We start from the raw sequence: 22,795 nt of genomic DNA, 5'->3' as shown, positions 1-22,795 counted from the left end.
TGGCCTCCGACAGCTCAAGGCCCTACATTTCCATTCACAACTGCTCTACTTGAGCATAGAAGACTGTAATGAGATCATGCCAAAACTAAATCTAAAATTATATGCCTTTACACACAGGACAATAATTCACATTCACACATACTGTACAGCGTATTTCTGCTTAATGTATTATGCATGTCTACTCTGTCTTTGGCTATAAGCAACGCTAGAAGCCTCTCGTTCACCCAAATAAACAGGCCGACCCACAAACACAATTAATTACTCATGATTCATTAGCAATTAATGGCCTTCGTTCTGTGCTTTCATTTCCAATTAGGAGTGCTGAGGGGACTAAATATGTCTGTTGTGAGTGAGCGAATGAGCTTCCAGTCATGCTCGGTTTCCCCGTCCTGTAACTGCCTGTTTATTGTTTATTCCACCACTGACATGTGGTCTATGTTTGTACGAACACTATGGAGATTTCTCTGCATACTTGTACATGTTGATTTTTTTATTTTTCCGTGTGCACTTTTCAGGAACTAAAAGCGTAGCCTCACAGCCATGCATTTTGGAATATATGTAATTTAGTTTTTATACACCCAAAGGTTATTTGCTTTTCTGAGTTTATGTTATTTAGTTGTCTGTGAACTCACAAAGGGTGTTTCTTCCTGTGTATCAGGGCAGCACCGCTCCCTTGGACCAAGTATATCCAAAGTTCGAAGCTTGAAGTTGGACAGCAGCATCTGGAGCAATGAGCTGGTGGAGGTACTTATCAGCAAAAGCAATATTCCTCCTCTCAACCCTTTTAACAACAGTATCCAATTGCCTTTCAATTAGAATGGTGTTTCAAAATAACCTACTTTTTCAAACCTTCAAAGGGCACATAAGTTAAAGTTAAATACAAATTAACACATTTTGTTGCCAAGACAAACTTGTCTCGTTAGGGCTTGGCAAATGTTTATTTTAAACCCTTATTCTCACCTTCATTTGTCCTCTCACCCTTTTTCTTTAGCTCTTCCTTGAGGTGGGGAACAAGAATGCTAACAGTTTCTGGGCTGCTAATCTTCCCCTGGAGGAGGAACTCTACAGCGGGGCTTCGGCCGAGCAGCGCGCCACGTTCATCCGCAGGAAGTACAGGGAGAGGAAGTACCGGAGGGTCCTGGAGGGCTTTAATGATCTGGAGCAGCTCACCCAGGTACACACTTCAAAAACACACTTCAAATGAAAATTGAAACTAGCCATTTTTCTGATAATACGAGGTATATACACCTAGTAGATAATCCTGTTTTTTTTGTTTTGTTTTACTGTCTATTAGCATTTAGTTTTTACCAGAAGTTGACTAGGGAGCAGGAAAACTACTTTGCCTTTGAGCTCTTCATACCATATGCTAAGCTTTTTTTTCTCCTCCACTACACCAGCACAGTGTTGCACCTGTGCGTGTCTTTTCTGTCTTTCTCTGTGAACACGCAGAGCAAGTACAGTAGATCCACAACTTCCCAACTCCCATGACTGCCGTGACAAGTGATACTTAACATTGAAGTGGGGGTTAGTGTTGCATTGACTGTGCTTTTAAGTGTTGCCTCAGACACACTGACTTCATCACTGTGCCAGAAAGACTTTTTTAGTGCTGCACTCTCTACCTGGAAGTTGCACTGTATTATAAGAAGACATTGGATCCATTCGATGTTTGTTTCCAATGGGAAAAGGATAAGGATTTTAAGGTTTGTATTCATTGTTCCTTTTTGTTTGAGTTAGTTGGAGCTAATCGCTTTTTACACATTGTACTTTTAGTTTAGAATATACTTTTGAATCTGGAAAGGATGTTTTTGTTACCACAGTTAGCAGATGTGATAGCTTCATAGTGTAATATTTCCATTTAAGACTTTGAATGTACTTTTTCCATCTCTTGTTACCTAATAATTTTTTCCATTTGCAACCAGTCAAAGTGCACCCAAAGTTCAAAACCTTTCAGTGCTAACTGGCCATCCACAATATCTCCATCTGTACTTCTAGGAAGCATAGTACAGGGTAAACTCCATTAGCAAAATCCAGCTAACCTGAAAAAGGACATATTTTCATGACCTTTTGACCATCAGTAAAACAGAGATACATGTCTGAAAATGCCAAAAGCACCGTCTGAACGATGTTGCTAAGGCCTTCTCCTCCAGTTTGGGGTTGTGTTTTTATTGCTGTTCTTTGGCATCGTTTAAAAGAGAGGCTCTTAAAAGCACGACTGAGCTAAGTTTCCACCAGCGTCAGCATTTACGCAGATCAGCCCCCTTTGTATTGTTTTCTCGGGTAGAAAGAGAGGGATGGAGATGTAGAGAGAAAAAGGGAATGAAATATACTCGCTAGCTAAGTGGAAAAGTGGATTAGGATCCACAACAGAAACGCTTGGGTTGGTTTTATTGCGGCTTTGCTGGCCTTTGCGTGTGTGGGAGTGTGTGTAGCGTACACGGGTGTGAACATGTGAGCTGCACCACTAAGGATGTGTGAAGTTGCTGTTATAGGGGGAGTTTTTTGCAGGAGAGAACGTGTGACTGACAGGGAGAGAGAGAGAGAGAGGGTGGCTGTCTAAAAGCGTTCGGCCATTGGAGTGGTGTGTGTGTGTGTGTGTGTGTGTGTGTGTGTGTGTGTGTGTGTGTGTGTGTGTGTGTGTGTGTGTGTGTGTGTGTGTGTGTGTGTGTGTGTGTGTGTGTGTGTGTGTGTGGTGTGTGTGTGTGTGTGTGTGTGTGTGTGTGTGTGTGTGTGTGTGTGTGTGTGTGTGTGTGTGTGTGTGTGTGTGTGTGTGTGTGTGTGTGTGTGTGTGTGTGTGTGTGTGTGTGTGTGTGTGTGTGTGTGTGTGTGTGTGTGTGTGTGTGTGTGTGTGTGTGTGTGTGTGTGTGTGTGTGTGTGTGTGTGTGTGTGTGTGTGTGTGTGTGTGTGTGTGTGTGTGTGTGTGTGTGTGTGTGTGTGTGTGTAGGAAAAAGGTGGGGAAGGGGGGGCTGTGTTTGCTTTTTCTACATCGAGTCTTCCTTTTATAAATGGCTTTAACAGATTTGATAGAGATCAATGTGTCACAGAGCCATTACACACACCATCACTCAACATATGCGCACGCTTAAATAATAAACACACTCTAAAAACAGTTCCCTTTATCTCGAGAATGTCATAAATCACAAGCAACCTAAAAAAAATACAGTATTTTTAACATAAACAAGGACACTGCGTCTAATCTCATTGGACTCGTTGTTCCACTTCTGTGTCACACTTACTTACCATTACACAAGTATGAATATGGAAAAAAATAAAAGCTATATAAAAGCTATTCCTTTGGGAGTCTGCTCCAGAACAAAGACAATGATACTAGCAATTTCCTCTCTGACATTCACGCAATTTTTGAAACATTCTAACAGTTTTTATGAGCACAGGGGTCATGAAACTCACCGGAAATTACCGTTTAAAGTGTCGTTTCAAGTAATAAAAAGGCAGTGAAGTGATATACACCTGATTGCATCAATGTCTCTAAAATAATCTCACATGGCGTGCTTGTTCTGTTCTCAGCATCCATTCTCTTAGTCCTGTGTTCCCTATTACAAACCAGTATCCCAGTGACCTCCACAGAGTCTCCGCAGGCCACATGACCTAGAGAAGGGGGTGTCAAAGGACCTTCTTATATCATTACACACTCACACACACACACACACATAAACCCTCTAGTGGCAGCAGTAATTGCTATGACACGGAAGGTCATTTCCAGAGATGATACGGAATAAGGCTAGCTTGCTTGGGACTATTTCGCCCTAATCTGACCCGTACCGTGTGTGAGACAAAGACAGTTGGTGAATAAACTAATCATCCGTTTGTATAAATTACTTTTACATGTGATCTGTTGATTAAAGAATACCGTCAGTCTCTTTCTCAAAGACTAGAAGACAACAAAGGATGTATTGGACAACCTAACTCCTTCCTTACTATTCACTGAAGTCCTTAGACAGCTTCTTTCTTTAAAAAAGTATACACCTTTTTTTCATGTTAATTATTAAATGTATTACTTTAAATAGCATACTGACAGCTCGCAAGACCCAAATATAAATGTTAAACACTGTGTGCCAACAAGCGGGCCATGTTGACAAATATTGAAGGCTACAAAAATAAAAGTACCACCATAATTATTTAAAATATTTTATCTCTGGCATCACTGCTGCAACTGAGGTAAATAAATATATTAAACAAGTGAAAAGTCTACATACCAAAAGCGTCCCTGAGGCTTCGTACACATCAAGGCCACCCACTTTGGTTATACTGAACAGAGAAACCGACAAAATAGTATCCATATTTGTATGTTTTTTTGTCATGGATGCGCCATATTAGATTAGTTGAACCCTCACAAGGCTTACATTTTTTTATAAAAACATTACAACGTTAACGTCTACTGATATTCAGTTCAATTGATGCTTATTGGTAGTGGAAAACAACTAAACTTCTCAAATGGAAATATATAATGCCTTATGCCTTTTAAAAATACAGTTTTTGCTGTGCACATAGAAATAAATGAATCTTTCCTTGTGCATCTTGTCTGAGTGCAGGTCATGTTGCGTTGGTGGGCTAAGTTAAATTGACAGGTGCTTTGTTTGTGTGTGTGTCTACGCCTCACCGTGCCTCACTTTCAGACGAGCCTTGTTTGTTTGTGGCAGATCGATGCAGCTTACCGACTCACTCCGAGTCCGATGAAAGGAGAGGTTGCTCGTCGGAAAGAAATCCGCCATTTGCCTCTCGACTCCTCTGTTGATCCACTTTGTCGCGGGTCATCGTGCACAATGTCACATCAATTGACAGCACTGATAGAAAGAGACAGACAAAGACAAATCCTCTATCAGACTGTATTCTTCTGACTCTTTTAATCTCGCTGCACTTAGCTGGCTCACAGGTGAATAGTTTAAAAAAAAAACATGGCTAGAAACTAGTGCGATTTTCAACTCCTAATAGAGAGGAATTTCATGTCATGTATTTATAGGAGCACAAGTTTGTTTAACAGGCCCATGGAGACCAAGTGTCAACCACAATAGGTGAACGCTGAAGCCAGTGCAAAGTCGCCTTCAGCAGCACTTTTACTAATGACCACCATATGTTATTCAGTCTGAATTTCAGCACTGAAGTGAACAGGAGAAAGATAACATGAGAATATTAGAAGAATATAAAGACAAAAAGATTTAGATATGATTGAGTATAACTCTTTTTAAAACATATATCTTTACAATTTGATTTGTATATATTTACTGTTTGTGTTTCATATTTCTTCATGATATTCTAAACTAACAATTTCCCAATTTGGGATCAATAAAGTTGATCTAATGTAATTGAATCTGTCTGTTGGTGACAGTTTTAAAAAGTACTCCTCCAATACAGGGATATTTCAAGATTTAACAAGGTATTTCAGAAGTCTTTGATTGACAGGTGTCTCAGCCTATCACAGCCTGATGTGGTGGTTGCTGCTTGCATCTTCAACACAATCTTTGTTATCTTACTTCTAATTTAGATATTTGTGGATTTGGGGTTAAATGGCCAGAATCTGGTTATGCTCCAAGGTTTTATCTTTAAAGGGCCACTCCACCTTTTTAACACTCAAAGGTGCTGCAGGTTTATTTGTTGCCAATAATCTTCGAGTAAGCTTCTTTAGTTTGAAGATGTTGGTAAGAAACTTTCTTTTAAACTGGAGAATAAAAGGACAAAACCCAATTGTAGTTTGAAAAAGAGTTACTTGCAATTACACTAAATTAATGTTCTTTTTAAATATGTCTAAAACTGAGTGTGGATTGTTATTTAGAAACAATTACAAATGCACTTACTTTGTTTCTATATGAACATGTCATTTATTTGCAAACGTACTATGATTACGGCCATTTTAACATAGATATAATTATAATATATTTTTTACTTTGCAGGGTTAGGGTTAACCCTAATAATAATTAATAGTTGCTATGTTCAAAGAAAAACATGTAGGCAAAATACACAAATCAGTTTGTTTTCTTAAAAGCATATTTAACTGAAATGCCTTTCTTTTTATTACAGATTGAAACACTGAGTTATTGACATTCTCCTCTTTACTTTTAATTCTTATACATTTTTATATTTCTTATTGCATTATTTGCCAATTTTAAATGGTTCGTATTTTGTATACTAATGGTTTCAAACCAAATATTCTCTCAATGTGTTCCCATTTGCCTCAGTACGCTCCGCTGTTGTGTTTTGCTCAGTTCCTTGTATTTCAGGTCACTTTTCTCTTCTTCAAAACTGTTGGTTTTATTATATTCATAGAGCCCATCCTTCCCGTTCTTATTTGCTTTATTCCTTTTTTTCAAGGGGATTAGTGATTTAATGATTCCCGCAAGGAGTATTAAAGTCTGATCATATTTTAACTTCTCTTTTGAGATCAGCGGGAAGAACTCAATTCCAAACTTTGATATGGTTTTCTGACGCCGTTTTATAGACTCTTTGTCCTCTATCAGCCTGGCGTGCACACACAGCACACTCACAGCTCCTACAGCAGGAAGTAAGACCAAGCTCGCTTCTCTAGGGATGTTCTCTGCTTCTTTGTCTAGGATGTGACTTTTTAAAAGTATTAATGAATTCAAAGAAAGTTACTTACAGTAGAAATGCAATGAGACATGACTGCACTAATTCCAGCTTTTTAAATAAGTAAAAAAAGTAAGTTTGAGTATTTCCTCCACCTCTGACCTTGAGTGACTTGCATGAATAAGGTTTGTGACCATTTCATATCAGCTTTTGAAATTGAAAAGTGTTTATGCTCTCTTCTCTCCTGTTTTAATGTATGTGCAGGCGCTGTGTGCAGCGGTGGTGATGCCTGATGTGCTGCAGACCATGGAGCTGGTGTTCAGTGGGGCGGATGTCCTGTGTGCCACGGGGGATCTGACCTGCTCCACCCCATATCTCCTGGCCCAACGCACTGGACTGAAGCTACACATGGAGTTCCTGCACCAAAACAAACACTCTGGTAAGAAACTGTAGGTACGGTTTGGGCCACTATTGCACTTTACTTCATTGATTTACCACTTTATATCAGTATAACAGTGGGTCCCTTTTTATGTGTAGCTTAAAACACCTGCTTTATGAAAACTGTTGCCAGATCAACCGTAGTTGGCTAGCTAATATATGATGACACAGTAAGTTGGTTGAAAACCTCCAAGATTCAAAGGCTTTATTTTCTGATTCAAAAGAGCTACACGGTAGTTGTCAGTGCTCGAGACACAGCAGTCCTCCACGGCGCCATCTTTCAGCATCTCGCTGGCTTTACCGCAGTTCCAGCTGACTTTAAATGTGCTTTCTGTAGAGAATACTATACTTCATGGCTTCAGAAATGCAGGGTGGGACACCTGTCAATTTTTTCAAGGTTTTGAAACCAATCTAAGTCACACATTTGTGTAGATCTGGGTACAATTTTAGGTGATTCTGGCCTGTAATAAATGTTCCCAACTGGGCAAGACTTCCTTAGGACTGGAATCAGCTTTTCCTGTAGTGCAGGGACAGTATGTGAGTCCAGAGAGCTGACAGTGTGTACACCTAGCTGCGGTAAGCTCTTCAGCACATTTGTTTTATAAAAGGTGGTCAGAAATACCTTTCCGGTCCACTGTATGTCATAGTGCTCTAGTGAGGGAACAATGACATCACATTGTAGTTATCCTCCTCAGGCCATGCTCGACGACTGATTCAACCCAGTTCCAGATGCTAGAATACACCAAGTAGCGATTAAACAAAATAACTCCTATATTCTCCCAGACAGACCTGAAAAAGGTGCTGACGCATAAACCTGCTTTAAACCGGGTGTGCGAGTTGGACTTTTACAACCCTCGGCGCCACATACACTCAGCCTATTGTCTTTATACTTTAACAAGCCAATCATGTTCAAAGCTCAAGCCCACCACTGTGCCGCCACATTTATAAAAGCACAGTGGGAGATCTTCTCTCTCCCATGAATAGGAAATGAAGGCACACAAATGTAAAGCTGGTGAGTTTTAAGGGAAAAAAGTACTCGCTCCCTTCCTTTTCCCCTTGCTACTTTCCCCCTTTGTGTTACCCACCTCGGGTTCCCACCATCGGAGGCTCAGCACAGATGTGGAGACGGGTGTGTTTTGTTTGTGCTGTTGCTCACCGGGCTGATGATAGGAATGTGTTAGATTAAAGGAGCGAGGGGGAGGGGGGAGGGGGGCGGTGGCTGGGGCTGGGGCTGGGGCCGAGGGGGAGATTTCTTAGGGACTGTATTTTACATAATGTATGCGCCACGTCTGTGCACACTCGCCAGCCACCGAGCCTGTTAGAGACTCCTAATTGCTAGCATGGGTCACCTGGTTGCCTTTGGTGATGGCCATTACTTGGAGACACACATGCAGATACATACACACATTCCCTCGTGTGGTATTGTGAAGCATACAGTAAAGGATGTTTCTATATGCTCGTTATATGGAAAAAAGTTGTGGGGGTTTATAATTTCAAATATGGAGCTCTTCCTATAGAGATGGATGCCCAACTAAATTCACCAACTACTGCAGGCGTAAGGACACAGGTCAGGGAGGTTAGCCATAACTCAAATACCACTCTGACAGATTTACACTGCTTGGCTGAGATGGAGATCTTGCCTCAGGGTCAACAGTCAGTCAAGTTGGGACTGTATGGCCGAGTGACCACAAGGAAGATATTCCTACAAGTGACACATGATATTCACCCAGGGTCAGACCCACCATTAAATCTTGTATCTTGTTTACCTTAAAGATCCCACCTCCTAACATGTGCAACACAGAAAACATACAGCCACTGTCGCCAGATTTTAGATCTTTGTTGGAGTATTCCTAGCATTCACTTTTACATTTGACACATGTACTTTATCCGTGTAGCTGAAATCAAAATAAAGCTAAATGCCCATAACTTGGTTCAATCATTATCATTTTCCTCAGTGGCACATATTTTGCAATTCCCTGAGAAATCTGCAGCTTTGTTTCACTTCACATGACCTACTTTCGTGTGTGACATGATGAAGTATTATGTTTCTTCTTTCAATAATACACTACAGTTGTGAACATCCATTATTCATTAGCAGGCTTGAAAAGATGATTGTAAAGAAAGACATTTTTATTTTCTATTACGCATTTCTTTGTGAATAAATAGATTATAATGGTGTGCTGAAAGATTAAGGCTCCACACAAAACACTGTCCGAATTCCCCATTTGACTTTTTCACATTGTCGCATCACACAAAGCTAAGTGTTCCATTGTCTTTGTGCCTGCAGCCTCTAGAGTTGCAGTAAAAAAAAGACTTGCGTCACATTTTGATTAAACAAAAAATTGAACTTTTTCCCGTTGTTTTATCTTGCAGAACGTGGGAACAATTCAATACCCATATGACACCATCCCTTCTGTGTAGCGTGCTGTTGACAGAGGGAAGATAGAGATAAGAATAAAAGGAGCCACATAGGAGCCAATATCGAGGACAAAACTGAGTGCAGAGTTTGTTTATGGAGTTTAAGAGACCTCAGCCTTGGGTTACATTTCCACACACACAGGAGGACACGAGGACAAAGAAGTATTTCATTTGTCTGCTGCCATGGCATTATGCGCACCTGTTGTGACTGTTTGCTTAGATTTTCTTTAGTTTTTACCTTATCAAGCAGACATCCACAACAAGCATGCACTTCAGGCCTTCATCTAACCCCCGCATGGTGCTCTAAACCAGAAAGAAATGATGGCAAACATGCTTCTTCACCAAATTCACTAAACCCCCGCTGTGAGACAGGGATAAGCCGGCAATAAACAATCGTCAGACACGCTGAACAATTCCCACTCTTAACAACAGAAGTCTAAATTGGAACATCTCTTAGTGTGCAGAAAACCTTGCAGCTGCGTCCCCTTCACAGTGTGAACGGTGCTCCAATTTTGTAGAGAATTTAAAATGGGAAAACCCTGCATTTCCCCTGGATATAGTGTGTCCCCTTCCCTCCACAGCTTTTGTATCTTCGGGATCAGGTCATTTTCTGACGGCATTGCCACTTCATTAGCTCCTTCTCCACGGCCTACATGTGAGTGCATCCATGTTGGTCTCGGCGGCCCTCATTCTCCCGCCTACACCTGCTCGCCAAAAAATACCCAGGGATACCACAGAAGCATGTTCATTTACATATCCCCATCCCAGATTTCACAAAAAAGCCAACAGCAGCTCCCCAAGGCAAAGTGCCTTCGCCTTTTGGAAACCCCTAAGGGCAGTTTCAATGGATGGATGTATCTCTTATAGCCAAAGGCTTCCACTCAGGTGGTTTCTTGTGTATCTTCAGGTTCCTTTATCATTTTTCATGTCAACTGAGCTCCCATATGCTACTCCCAAGAGGCTACATAAGCCACATAGATAAAGATTGAAATAGTTGTAGCATCAAGTTTGATTAAAACCATTTTAAACACTGAAAATGAAAGTTGAAAACACACTGCCAACAATCGAATATTTTTACAATAATTTATTTTGGCACAACTCATGTCTAACTGAGCTGTCACCAGTTGCTAACTTGTCACTTTGCAGTTTGAACGTAGAGATGGATATGAAAACAGACACCCAATTCTGTGGATAATGTTCTTTGATCTGCGCTGATGCCACTTCTTGAATGCTAATTTCTAGTTTCTAGGCAAACAAATCCATAAATGGAGACTATTAGGTTTGAAAGTCCGCTAATTAATCAGTGTCTTTGCACTAAATTGGAGGTAATATTGGACGTTAGCATCAGCTGATGGTCTAAGAATGTTAATATAATTGATCTTAATAATAATCATAACAATACACTTGAAAAGGTTGTATTTAAGGGCCTGTTGGAAGGATAAAAGGGGTTTTGACCGTCTTATATGTTAAATACCAAAGTGGGCTTCATAAATTCCAAAATGTGTCAATTCCCAACATCTTGCTGGCTAATTTATTAGCTATAAACTGATGGTTTCGCCAGCATTGCTGTCCATCCAGGTCTGTAGCTTAAATGGATTACTCAGGAGACCATTTTGGCAAACGAGCAGTTTATTAACCAACAAAAGAAGTCTCGGCCCTTGGATGTGTCACTCTGTGTTGGTGCCACTGGTCCCTGTCTGACCGGAAAGACAAGTTGGTAATGGATTCTTAAATGCTGCAGGTGGGTAACATTAACAACTGAACTCCATCTGCTACTTGGCTCTGCTACCAATGCTCTGCCATGCTGGATCAGTTTATACAAAATATCCTTCCAAGTCCTTTTTTGATAAATCGTCATACACTGGTAAACTTGACAACATGTTAGTTAATGACTAAACATATTAGGTTTATAGTTTTGTATTCACATAAGCACAGATGTTTATTAGACACATCCATACTAAGGTGAATAAATTAATGTGGGGTCTGCAATTTAAGCTAACAGCAGCCCTCACTGTCGTTGGAAAATACCAGGCTGATGAGAGCGCTAAGACGGAACCAAAACATAACATTTGCGAGCCCCAAAATGAAACTAAATCGGGCTGAAACGCTCATATACTGTAAGCGAACTGCAGGGGTGGTCATAAATGTTTGCCACTTAGTGACCCATTTCACTTTATACTGTCATTTGCCCCATTTTTCATATTAACATGAAATACTGCAGTACTGTATATATATAGAATATCATGCTTTTGCGCTTCCCATTGCAGTACTTGCTTCAAACAAAAGCGTATTCCATAATGTGTACTATGCTAAACTCATAAACATACTATAAATAGTGGCTTTAAATTCAATTTGGCTTCAATTTGGTGTCTGCTCCAAACAACTTGTGTGTTTTGCAGCCAGACAGTGAACCCCTGCCAGCTATTTGACTGTAAATCTCCGGGTAAAGCATCAGCTAATGCCTAAACTGTATACCAATCAATGCAAACATGTACATTGTGTTTTATGGCGGCTCTCCACTCCACCCAGGAGGCCTCTGTACTGCAAAACCCCAAGCTAAGCAGCAGTGCCTCTCACTGTGACGACATCATTCCGCTTCTCCTTAAATGACACACGGTGGATTTGGAGGCAAATAAGTTTTATTGTTGCCACCCTAGCATCCCTGATGCCTCGAATCTCGCGGCACATTAAAAATGTATCCAGCAGGCTTTCTGTGTGGATAATAAAAACAGGAACAACAACACACGTTCAAAGACGAACACTAAATCACAGGCCCCGTTTCATCCTGGGTCTCCATTCCACCCCGCTGTTAGCAACATAGCTACGGCTGTGCCTGTTTCTTCAGTGATTGGTGACTTTATTGTTTTTATACGAAGCATAACATGGGCTGTTGGAGAGTCAAAGGGTCACAAGCAGTACTCAGTGTTTGTGAAGTGTTTCTAATGAAGGAGGCTTTGTGTGTGTGTGTGTGTGTGTGTGTGTGTGTGTGTGTGTGTGTGTGTGTGTGTGTGTGTGTGTGTGTGTGTGTGTGTGTGTGTGTGTGTGTGTGTGTGTGTGTGTGTGTGTGTGTGTGTGTGTGTGTGTGTGTGTGTGTGTGTGTGTGTGTGTGTGTGTGTGTGTGTGTTAAACACCCCAATTAATAAATGAGGTTCATCTGCACTCCAACATACATTTCCTATTAATACTCTTATATTATATTAATATTCTTACTTTCTTAGTTTTTTTAATATACATTTTATTGCACATTCCTTCTTTTTAACTTCTTATGTTTGACTATTTATTTACATTTTCTAGAACTTTGAATTGAACATCTAATGTTAATTATATTTGATTTTGTATTGGACGTTTTGCTCTTTAACTTATGCCTATATACATATATTTAAATTGCTCTTATGTTTATATATCATTTTTTGACTCTTTCTTTTAAGATGGATAAAGTATTCTGATTATTCTATACTAACATCATGTTCATGAGTTATCTTTCTTTCTTACAGTGCAGACGCTTTTCTGCTTGCTCCTGCCTCTGCTTACTTTTTATGCTGATTTTCCTATTCTTATTCTCTGAAAACTTCGAGCAGCGGCTCCTGGACATTAACTTATCACTGGGACAGTTCATCTTCGTAAATAGACGGAGGGTTTCAGCCATATTTCAAAAAATGTACGACGACCTCAGTCTTACAGTAGCGTGGCCTAGCAACAGCTAAAGCCTGGTAGGCTACTGCATGCTATTTAGCTTAAGCTAGTTGGTAGCAAAATGCCTCCGTTCTCTACAGATGACTTCCACAAACTTATACAGAAGATAGCTGTGTTGGAAATGAAAATGCAACGGTTGGAAGTTAACGTGGAAGTGAATGGACTATGTCATGGGAATGACACCACTTTACCAGTGTTGCAAAATAATGGAGAAGGGTATGCTAACTCACAGCTAGTTAGCAGCTACAAGGATTCCAAGGAACAGGAGGGCTGTGTACCGGGTAATAAATCTACAAGTGGTAGTCCTCCCTGGAACTCTCTGGGTGCAAAGCCTAAGAGTAAATCATTTCCATGGGATTTGGGAGGACGGATAACATGCAGAGCCCAGCGCTCTGAAATCTGTGATGCGACCGGCTGGCCTGCATTGTTATCACCCAGGAAGAGCGCCTCTTCAACCCCTATTCATACTAGGAAACAGCAGTGGACAGCTACTAAAGGGAGAATTACAAACAATCCTCCTACAGTAAACCACCAAGTGTGCCAATCCAGAACGGATACGCTCCGCTGACTGAGAACCGGAGATCTGATGACCTGGATAACCTGTCCTCTTCACACAGCAGGGTAAGGACCAATAGCTACTCCAATAGTAAAAGGCTAGAGGGAAAGCTAACGACTGGGCCTGAAACTCTGATTGTGGGTGACTCTGCTGTAAGAGATGTAAAAGGTCTGTGTAATAAGAACAACACCAAAGTACTCTGTTTTCCCAAGGATGTGGTCTCTGACTTGGCTGAGAAGATCCTGCATATTGGGGCTGAACATCCGACTGTGAAGAATGTGGTACTGCATATTGGAACAAATGATGTTGTGAAACAACAGTCAGAAGTGCTGAAAGAAGACTTTAAATGTTTGTTGGAAACTGCCAGCTCTCTAAATGCAGAGGTGTTCATCAGTGGCCCTCTACCACCAGTCAGAAGAGGAGTGGAGAGATTCAGCAGATTGTTTGCACTGAACACCTGGCTTTCAACTGCCTGTACTGACCATTCTGTCCATTTTATTGACAATTTTAACTTTTTCTGGGATCGACATCTTTTCAAGGCAAATGGAGTTTGCCTGAACAAGTCAGGAGTGAAATTGTTTATCTCTAACATATTCAACTGCCTGCATTATCAATCTGTTCCCTCTGCCAAGGACAAGCGGCAAGAGGAATCAAAACAGGAGAAAGACACAACACATCGCGCAGAAAACCCTGAAGAATTATCACTGCACCCGCCTGAGGAATGTTCTGATTATGGGAGACACATGGAGGAGTCTCCACTGCCCGTCACCCCCCCCCTGTCAACGCCTTGGAGGATACTCCGTTCACCCTTTCACCCTCGCCCACCCTCCTGGAGATCGCTGAACACACGAAGGAGATACAGAGGGTTGGCACCAATTCCTTCCTGGAGTTCAAAGACCAAACTAAGGCGATACGCAGGGCTGGCACCATGTCCTTTACCCCCGCTCCTCAACGACGCCCACCAAAATCACCGCAGAGACGCGCACCATCTCCCCCGTCTTCATCACTGTGCCTACGTCAACCACCTCCCCCCCTAGCAGCATGTCCTCTACCCCCGCACCATCTCCCACGTCTCCATCACCGTGCCTGCGTCGGCCGCCTCCCCTCCCTTCGAGAGGGCATCTGCAGTCTCCGAAGCCTGATAAGGATGTGTGTGTACTAAGCGCTGCAAACTGATATTTGCTGGGTCCAGGCTCAAGGGCGTATGGCACTCTCAACTCTTTCCAGGACATGCCGGGGCCCTGCCTGCATATAGCTTTGCCGATATCTGTGTTGATAGGTAATAGATTAAGAGCGGTGAATCATCTTAGAAACAGGAAGCGCTCAAACGTTTGTGTGAGTTTATCTAATTTAGCAGTGATTCCATGTCAGCCACAGCTTGTTACAAAAAACATGACTGATAGTGTGTTTAACAAACTTAAACTAGCTTTATTAAATGTCAGGTCTTTAGCAGGAAAAACATTTTTAATCAATGATTTTATCACTGAGCACAATCTCGATTTTATGTTTTTAACAGAAACTTGGATTGAACAAAATAACAGTGCAGCTGTTCTTATCGAATCAACCCCTCCCAACTTTAGTTTTATGAGTCAGGAAAGAATGCATAAGAAAGGGGGTGGAGTTGCTATTCTGTTCAATGATTCCCTTCAATGCAGGAAGACATCGTATGGAAACTTTGACCCTTCAGCTGAAATGCTCCTCTCGAGCTCTGTTCCTAAATATCTATAGACCACCCAAATACTGTGCAAGATTTTTTGATTACTTTACTGAACTGCTGTCTATAGTGTTTATTGACTTTGACCGTCTAGTCATTGTTGGTGATTTTAACATCCATGTTGACAACCCCCAGGACAGAGGGGCAAAAGAACTGTTTTGTGTTCTTGATAGCTATGGACTGACTCAGCATGTGACGGAGCCCACACACAATAAGGGGCACACTCTGGACTTAATTATCTCAAAGGGTCTGAATATCTCTAAGGTTGTGGTGACTGATGTTGCACTCTCTGACCATTCCTGTGTTTTCTTTGAGAGCTCTATTTCTGTTCACAAAGATGTTCAAAAAGAGGTAACCACAAAGCGATATTTAACTGAAAATACTAGGGAAATGTTTACTCAGAATTTCTCTTCCACACTTGCCCCTGCTAACATCTCAGTAAATGAGCTAGTAGATCATTTTAATTCAAAAATTAAAAATGTTATAGATGCCATTGCTCCCACTAAGGTAAAGGAAGTGTCTGGCAAGAAAATATCTCCATGGAGAAAGGCCATGAGCGTGACAACAGAAAAAAAGAGAATGTCGAAAAGCTGAACGCAGGTGGCGAAAAACAAATCTCCAGGTTCACTTTGAAATCTATAAAGAGAGACTTGGCCTTTATAATTTGGAATTGAAAAACGAACGACAATCGTTCTTCTCTGACATCATTACCAAAAACAAAAACAACGCACGTGCCTTGTTTGCTACCGTCGACAGACTAACTAACCCCCCAGTGTCAGTAGCCTCTGAATTTCTATCCACCAGGGCGTGCAATGATTTTGCCTCCTTTTTCACTGACAAAATTCAGAAAATCAGACAAGCAGTCAGTGCCTCTGCATCAGGAACAGCAAATGTGTTGTCTCTGTGTCCACTTAAAATCAAATCAAACACCATGACACAATTCCATCAGATTAATGATAAAAACCTAGAGGACATTAATCAACTTCTGAAATCCTCCTCTTGCTGCCTTGATATTATTCCAACAGGATTTTTCAAAGATGTTTAGCCTTGCATGGCCTCAGATCTACTTCATACAGTAAACAAATCTCTTCACTCAGGTATTTTTCCACAGGCCCTGAAAACTGTAGTCATTAAACCGCTCTTAAAAAATAATAATCTAGATGCTTCAGTAATGAACAATTACAGGCCCATATCAAACCTCCCATTTCTAGGTAAAATCATTGAAAAAGTTGTTTTTCAACAGTTGAGTAATTTCTTGCATTTAAATAACTGTTTCGATGTGTTCCAGTCAGGCTTTCGTCCAAACCACAGCACTGAGACTGCTCTTGTAAAGGTCTTTAATGACATCCACTTAAAAACAGACAGTGGCTGAACTTCAGTGTTAGTATTATTAGATCTCAGTGCTGCGTTTGACACTGTTGACCACAACATATTACTAGACCGACTGGAGAAACTGGGTGGGACTTTCGGAAACAGTTCTGAATTGGTTTGAATCCTACTTAAAGGACAGAAACAACTTTGTTTCTATAGGTAAATACACATCTGAGTTGACAAATATGACATGTGGGGTTCCTCAAGGCTCCATCTTGGGGCCTCTTCTCTTTAACATCTACATGCTACCACTGGCTCAGATAATGAAAAACAACAAAATAAGTTGCCATAGCTATGCAGATGACACACACATTTACTTAACAATTTCACCAGGAGACTATGCTCCAATTCAAACACTGAGTAAGTGCATTGAACAAATCAATGACTGGATGTGTCAGAACTTTCTCCAATTAAACAAAGATAAAACTGAGGTAATGGTTTTTGGAGCCAAGTCAGAACGTATAAAAGTTAGCGCTGAGCTTCAGTCTGCAATGTTCAAAACAACAGATAAAGCCAGAAATCTAGGTGTAGTCATGGACTCTGACCTGAGTTTCAACAGTCACATTAAAACAGTTACTAAATCAGCCTACTATCACCTAAAGAATATATCTAGGATTAAAAGACTAATGTCACAGCAGGATTTGGAAAAACTTGTCCATGCTTTTATCTTCAGTAGACTTGACTACTGCAATGGTGTCTTCACAGGTCTCACTAAAAAATCTATTAGGAAGCTGCAGCTGATTCAGAACGCCGCTGCTCGAGTCCTCACTAACCCCCAAAACACACCAGGAGCGTCTGCGTCGCGTTACGGCCGCGCCGCGGCGGTCGTAAGGATCGCGGCCACTCTAGTCAATGGGTGCTATTACACCACACGCGCCGTGTTACGGCTCAGACGCGTCCCAGAAGCGGCTCGGCGCAGCGCTTCTCTAAAATTAGGATGAATCCTATTTTTGCCGCGGCGCAGCCGTAAGGTAAAGTCGGGCAGGCAGCCCCCCCCTCGCAGGAAGTGGAAAGGTGAGCATCCAGGCCAGGCCCATCCCCCACATATACTAATTTAGCAGACCCCACAAGGTTAACCCCCCGTAGTCTTTCAAGTAGGAGAATACATGCCAGCGTTCTCCTCCGGTTTACAGGCACTGTAAATGATATATATATATAGAATAATTATGATGATGAATGCATATTTTTTTACCACTAAAATACAGCAACACATCTTTGATTCATGTCGTTTATAACTGGAATATTACAAATATTATTAACTGTGTCTGTAGTCTACAACACAACAAAATAGGAAATAACAAGAATAAACACGATTTAAACAGACACAAACATAAACCATTTAACTACGTATAGCCTACTTACTTGTAGAAGTACAAATGTCCAGGAAATATTCCAAAATCAACAACAACTGCGAGGCTGCACACACGACGCTCCACTTCCGCAATGTTTTGAAACGCGTCTGGTGTGTGTTGTCGCAGGAGGAGGTCGCAGCGTGGCGCAGCCGCAACGTAACGCGGCGCAGACGCGCCTGGTGTGTTTTGGGGGTTACACTAAGAAAGTGGATCACATCACTCCTGTTCTGAAGTCTTTACACTGGCTTCCTGTTTGTCAAAGAATAGATTTCAAAATACTGCTGCTGGTTTATAAAGCACTGAATGGTTTAGGCCCAAAATACATTTCTGACCTCCTGCTAAATTATGAACCATCCAGATCTCTCAGGTCTTCAGGGACTGGTCAGCTTTCTGTCCCCAGAGTCAGAACTAAACATGGTAAAGCAGCGTTCAGTTATTATGCTCCAAATATCTGGAACAAACTCCCAGAAACCTGCAGGTCCGCTGCAACTCTGACTACTTTTAAATCCAGGCTGAAGACTTTTCTTTTTGTCGCTGCTTTTAATTGAACTATTCATATCTTAGACTGCTCTGTAACTTTTATCCATGTACTTTTTCTTTTAATGTTTAGTTGAACAATTCATATCTTAGACTGCACTGTAACTTTTAGCCATGTATTTTTTCTTTTAATGTTTATTTTATTAGCTTTTCTTTTTAATGACTGATTTTAAATGCCATTTTCTTAATATCTTTCATTTTTTGTAAAGCACTTTGAATTGCCTTGTGTTGAAAGGTACTATATAAATAAACTTGCCTTGCCTTGCCTTACATGTTTTCTCACTCTCGTCCTCTAGCCTCTTTTCTATTTTGCTGACTCCAAGTGTTATCTCTGCTTGCATTGCATATGTTCGACATTGGTGTTATCGTTTATTATATACGGCTTCGCTGCCTGTGTGTGTATATGCGTGTGTCTCTGATTACCCCACTGTCCACTGCTTGTCGGAGACCACTTTGTGACCGTTGCCGTGGGCGACCAGATGGCTAATTGAGCACTCTGTCATGTCACATCCCTTCACTGGGGACTGAGCCAATCAGCTCAGGCCAGACTTCTCAACTGCCGCCCCCACAGACATCACAGTCCCATCTTAACGGAGTCCAGCTTTAGGGCCCCAGAGGGACTGTTTAAAGGCTCACAGACAGAGCCTTGTTACCACTGATACAGCATCAAGCCACTGGCTTATTTACATTCTCTCAACCTGAGAGCTTGGAAACTGTGTGTGTGTGTATGCGTGTTAGACTCTTTTCCCTGCAGTTTGCTGATTAAATTCTGTCAGAGTCCATGTATTTACGACGCTGCTATTGGCACACACATTGTCCGTGTTAGATTCAAAGCTAGATTAGAGGTCGCTACTTAAAGTCACCCATGCTTTATGTCGCCCTGTTTCTGATTGGCGCTGTAGCATTGGCATTCAAATAACAATAATTGTTTCACTTGCTACAAGTAGCTACAATGCATGCACACTTCGAATAACAATTATTCTTAGAATTAACACTTGAAATAAGAATGAGAAATATCTTGGTTAAAGAAAATAAATAGCAAAAAATAATTTAAATCATACCTTCCTTACTAAAAATAAATCTGGTCTGAATTGAAACCAATCACTACTACTGACTTACAAACCTTAGCAAAAGGCTTATGGTTACACTCAATGATTTTCTTTACACACATCTTTAGCATGTAACAAGATCAATACATAATAAGGATTAATGCCAGAATATGTTTTTCTTTTTCTGTCAAATGGTAGTGGATTTATAGAATATGCAATTATATATCAGGGAATCGCTAAAAATGACTAAGTGTAACACATTTTATGTAAACAAATATAGCTTTTTATGGCTTCTCCATTGCATTAAAGATCTGAATGGAAAAACTTGTCCATGCTTTTATCTTCAGTAGACTTGACTACTGTAATGGTGTCCTCACAGCTCTCACTAAAAAATCTACTAGGAAGCTGCAGCTGATTCAGAACGCTGCTGCTCGAGTCCTCACTAACACTAAGAAAGTGGATCACATCACTCCTGTTCTGAAGTCTTTACACTGGCTTCCTGTGTGTCAAAGAATAGATTTCAAAATACTGCTGCTGGTTTATAAAGCACTGAATGGTTTAGGCCCAAAATACATTTCTGACCTCCTGCTAAATGATGAACCATCCAGATCTCTCAGGTCTTCAGGGACTGGTCAGCTTTCTGTCCCCAGAGTCAGAACTAAACATGGTAAAGCAGCATTCAGTTATTATGCTCCAAATATCTGGAACAAACTCCCAGAAACCTGCAGGTCCGCTGCAACTCTGACTACCTTTAAATCCAGGCTGAAGACTTATCTTTTTGCCGCTGCTTTTAATTGAACTATTCATATCTTAGACTGCTCTGTAACTTTTATTATCTTTGCTTTTGAATGCTATTTTCTTAATGTCTTTCATTTTTGTAAAGCACTTTGAATTGCCTTGTGTTGAAATGTGCTGTATAAATAAACTTGCCTTGCCTTGAATAATTCAGGAATTTGACTGTTATGACATTATCTTTAAGTGATATTAGGCTGTAAAAAACATTCAATGCTATATTGTTCTTTATTTTACTGCAATTCAAAGACTATTAATGTGCATTTTGACATTAGTTTGACACAATCCACATATATAATTTATACAGATGGCTGTCTGATCAGGCATCAGCTAAATGGTGGAAATGTTGCTTCAATTAAAAATAGTTTCAATTAAAGTTATTTTACCTTCCTTGATGAGAGAGCTGGAGGTAGGGAAGATCAAATCTGTAAGATATTGCCAAGGCTCGGGCAGAAAATTCAACCTCAGAAATAAAGCTAATTGAATTTGAGAACGATAAGGTCGAATGTGGGGAGTGTTAAAGCTAGCAAGAAAAGGATGAAGAGGGAGTTGAGAAGAAAATGAGGCAGGAAGGCATCTAATTTAATTGTACAAAGAATAAAAGAAGATGGAACATAAAACTATTTTTCTAAAGATACAGTACATGAAGGCTTAAGAACATCTTACCTTTGCATTTAGATGACCAAGTGACAGGTCATGACTGAATACACAGTATAATCATGTTTTATGCACTTTTATGTCAGGAAAGTAAATACTTACCAGTGTGTTGCTTAACGACACTTCAACAATGCTGCCATCTTATAGCCATCATTTATTTTAGTATAGTAAGATATTTATTCGCGATTTTACATAAATAAGAGTGGGATTTAAAGATGCAGTCACATGTGGGATGAGCAGAATCTTGATGAAAACGTGAACATATTCCAATACATTTTTATTCCAACAACTCTAACGTTTTCTACGTAAAATTAAGCTGTAACAACGTACATTTACCTTCTATGGGACTAATAAAGGTATTCTGATTTTTTTTTAAAACAATGTGGGCTATCCTGACAGCTAATAGCAACATGCTACGTTCTGTTGATGCAGCAATAAAGGCATACATGCTCTATCCCTAGGAAGTTTTTCCTTGTACGATGTGAGGGTCTAAGGTCAGACGGTGTCGTTTTTCTCATACTGATATTCTGCACAAACTGTGCTGTTGTATTTACTGTATAGTGTCCTTACTGTAAGGTAATTATATGTACAGCACTTTGGCTCGACCAAAAATCGTTTTAAAAATGTGCTATATAAATAAAACTTGATTTGATCCCGCAAAGTGCCATGTGGGATTGCTAGATTTCCTACCATAGCTTAATATTCCCAGTGGAGTTTGATCATGCTATGATATAAAGACAATATTGTGCTTCCCTAATGAATGATTCTGAGAAATGTCATGTTACAAATTAGTTTTTCAATGTGAGATATGTGTTTATATATATCCATATTAGAAGGAAGCTCATTTTAACATTGCGATAATATGTCCTACCAACCAACCAGACCTAATATAGCCTCCCTGTTTTTGTGTTTTTATAGATGTATTCCCCTTTACTTGAGTCTTTTATCATAATAAATGAATAACAACAACCCTGGTTTCAGCTTTGTGATGATGCATTTTTTTTTTCAAATCACCCAATGAGTTTTTTGAATAATGAATTTAAATTCAGATGTTTGAAGAATTCCTTGAACCATTAAGAACCACTTAACCCGTCTCTGGAGTTGTCAAATTATATACGGTTTTATTGGAGGCTATTCTATGATTTTGGGGGTCAAGTACGGCCAGAATGATATTTAAAACTCATACTGGAGCATTACAGCTGCAGGTGAAAGAGAAATGTGCAACAATGTGAGAATGTCAGAATGTTGCTCCGCCACCATTCAACAAATGAGGGAAACCATTCCCTTTCTCATCTACTATGTTTCGCCCTTCATTGTAGATTTCCCCGTCCTTGAGCAGTGGTCCGAGAGCGCCTCCCTTTCCGAAGCTTCCCTCTTCATGGATGGCTTCCTCTACATCTCCACAGGCGCTTCCAAGACAACGTTGGACCGACGTGGAAGAGATGGTGAGCGATTAAAAAGAAAACACTTTTTATTTGCGAACCTTCGGCATGGCCAATCAATCCATCAATCCATTTATAAGCAGTTTAAACTGTGTGTTTGTCAGAGGTCTACTCCAGTTAAGCGCTGAGCGATCAATCAGTGTCAGTCTGTCAGCTGTCAAACTGCCAATCGTTTAATCCGAACACTAAACAGTCCAGTCAAAACGATCAATGGGTGTGTCTTTCACATTCGTTCCGCATCC

The 22,795-nt window shown here is 40.6% G+C and overlaps 1 protein-coding gene across 2 annotated transcripts in view; it reads left to right on the top strand.

Annotated features, from left to right (window-relative positions):
• The window catches only part of zmp:0000000660 (arf-GAP with Rho-GAP domain, ANK repeat and PH domain-containing protein 2), a 123,085-nt gene that overhangs the window by 52,455 nt on the left and 47,835 nt on the right, over positions 1–22,795 (top strand). For both annotated transcript variants that reach the window (XM_034226297.1, XM_034226299.1), the window contains exons 12-15: positions 659–744; positions 992–1,174; positions 6,799–6,973; positions 22,431–22,556. In XM_034226297.1, coding sequence (XP_034082188.1) covers positions 659–744; positions 992–1,174; positions 6,799–6,973; positions 22,431–22,556 — 570 coding nt within the window. The remainder of the gene's footprint in view (positions 1–658; positions 745–991; positions 1,175–6,798; positions 6,974–22,430; positions 22,557–22,795) is intronic.

Source organism: Gymnodraco acuticeps, unplaced genomic scaffold (assembly GCF_902827175.1).
Source record: "Gymnodraco acuticeps unplaced genomic scaffold, fGymAcu1.1, whole genome shotgun sequence".
Lineage (NCBI taxonomy): Eukaryota > Metazoa > Chordata > Actinopteri > Perciformes > Bathydraconidae > Gymnodraco > Gymnodraco acuticeps.
The sequence above is the reverse complement of the archived record's forward strand: the minus strand, read 5'-3'. Positions and strand labels throughout refer to the sequence as shown.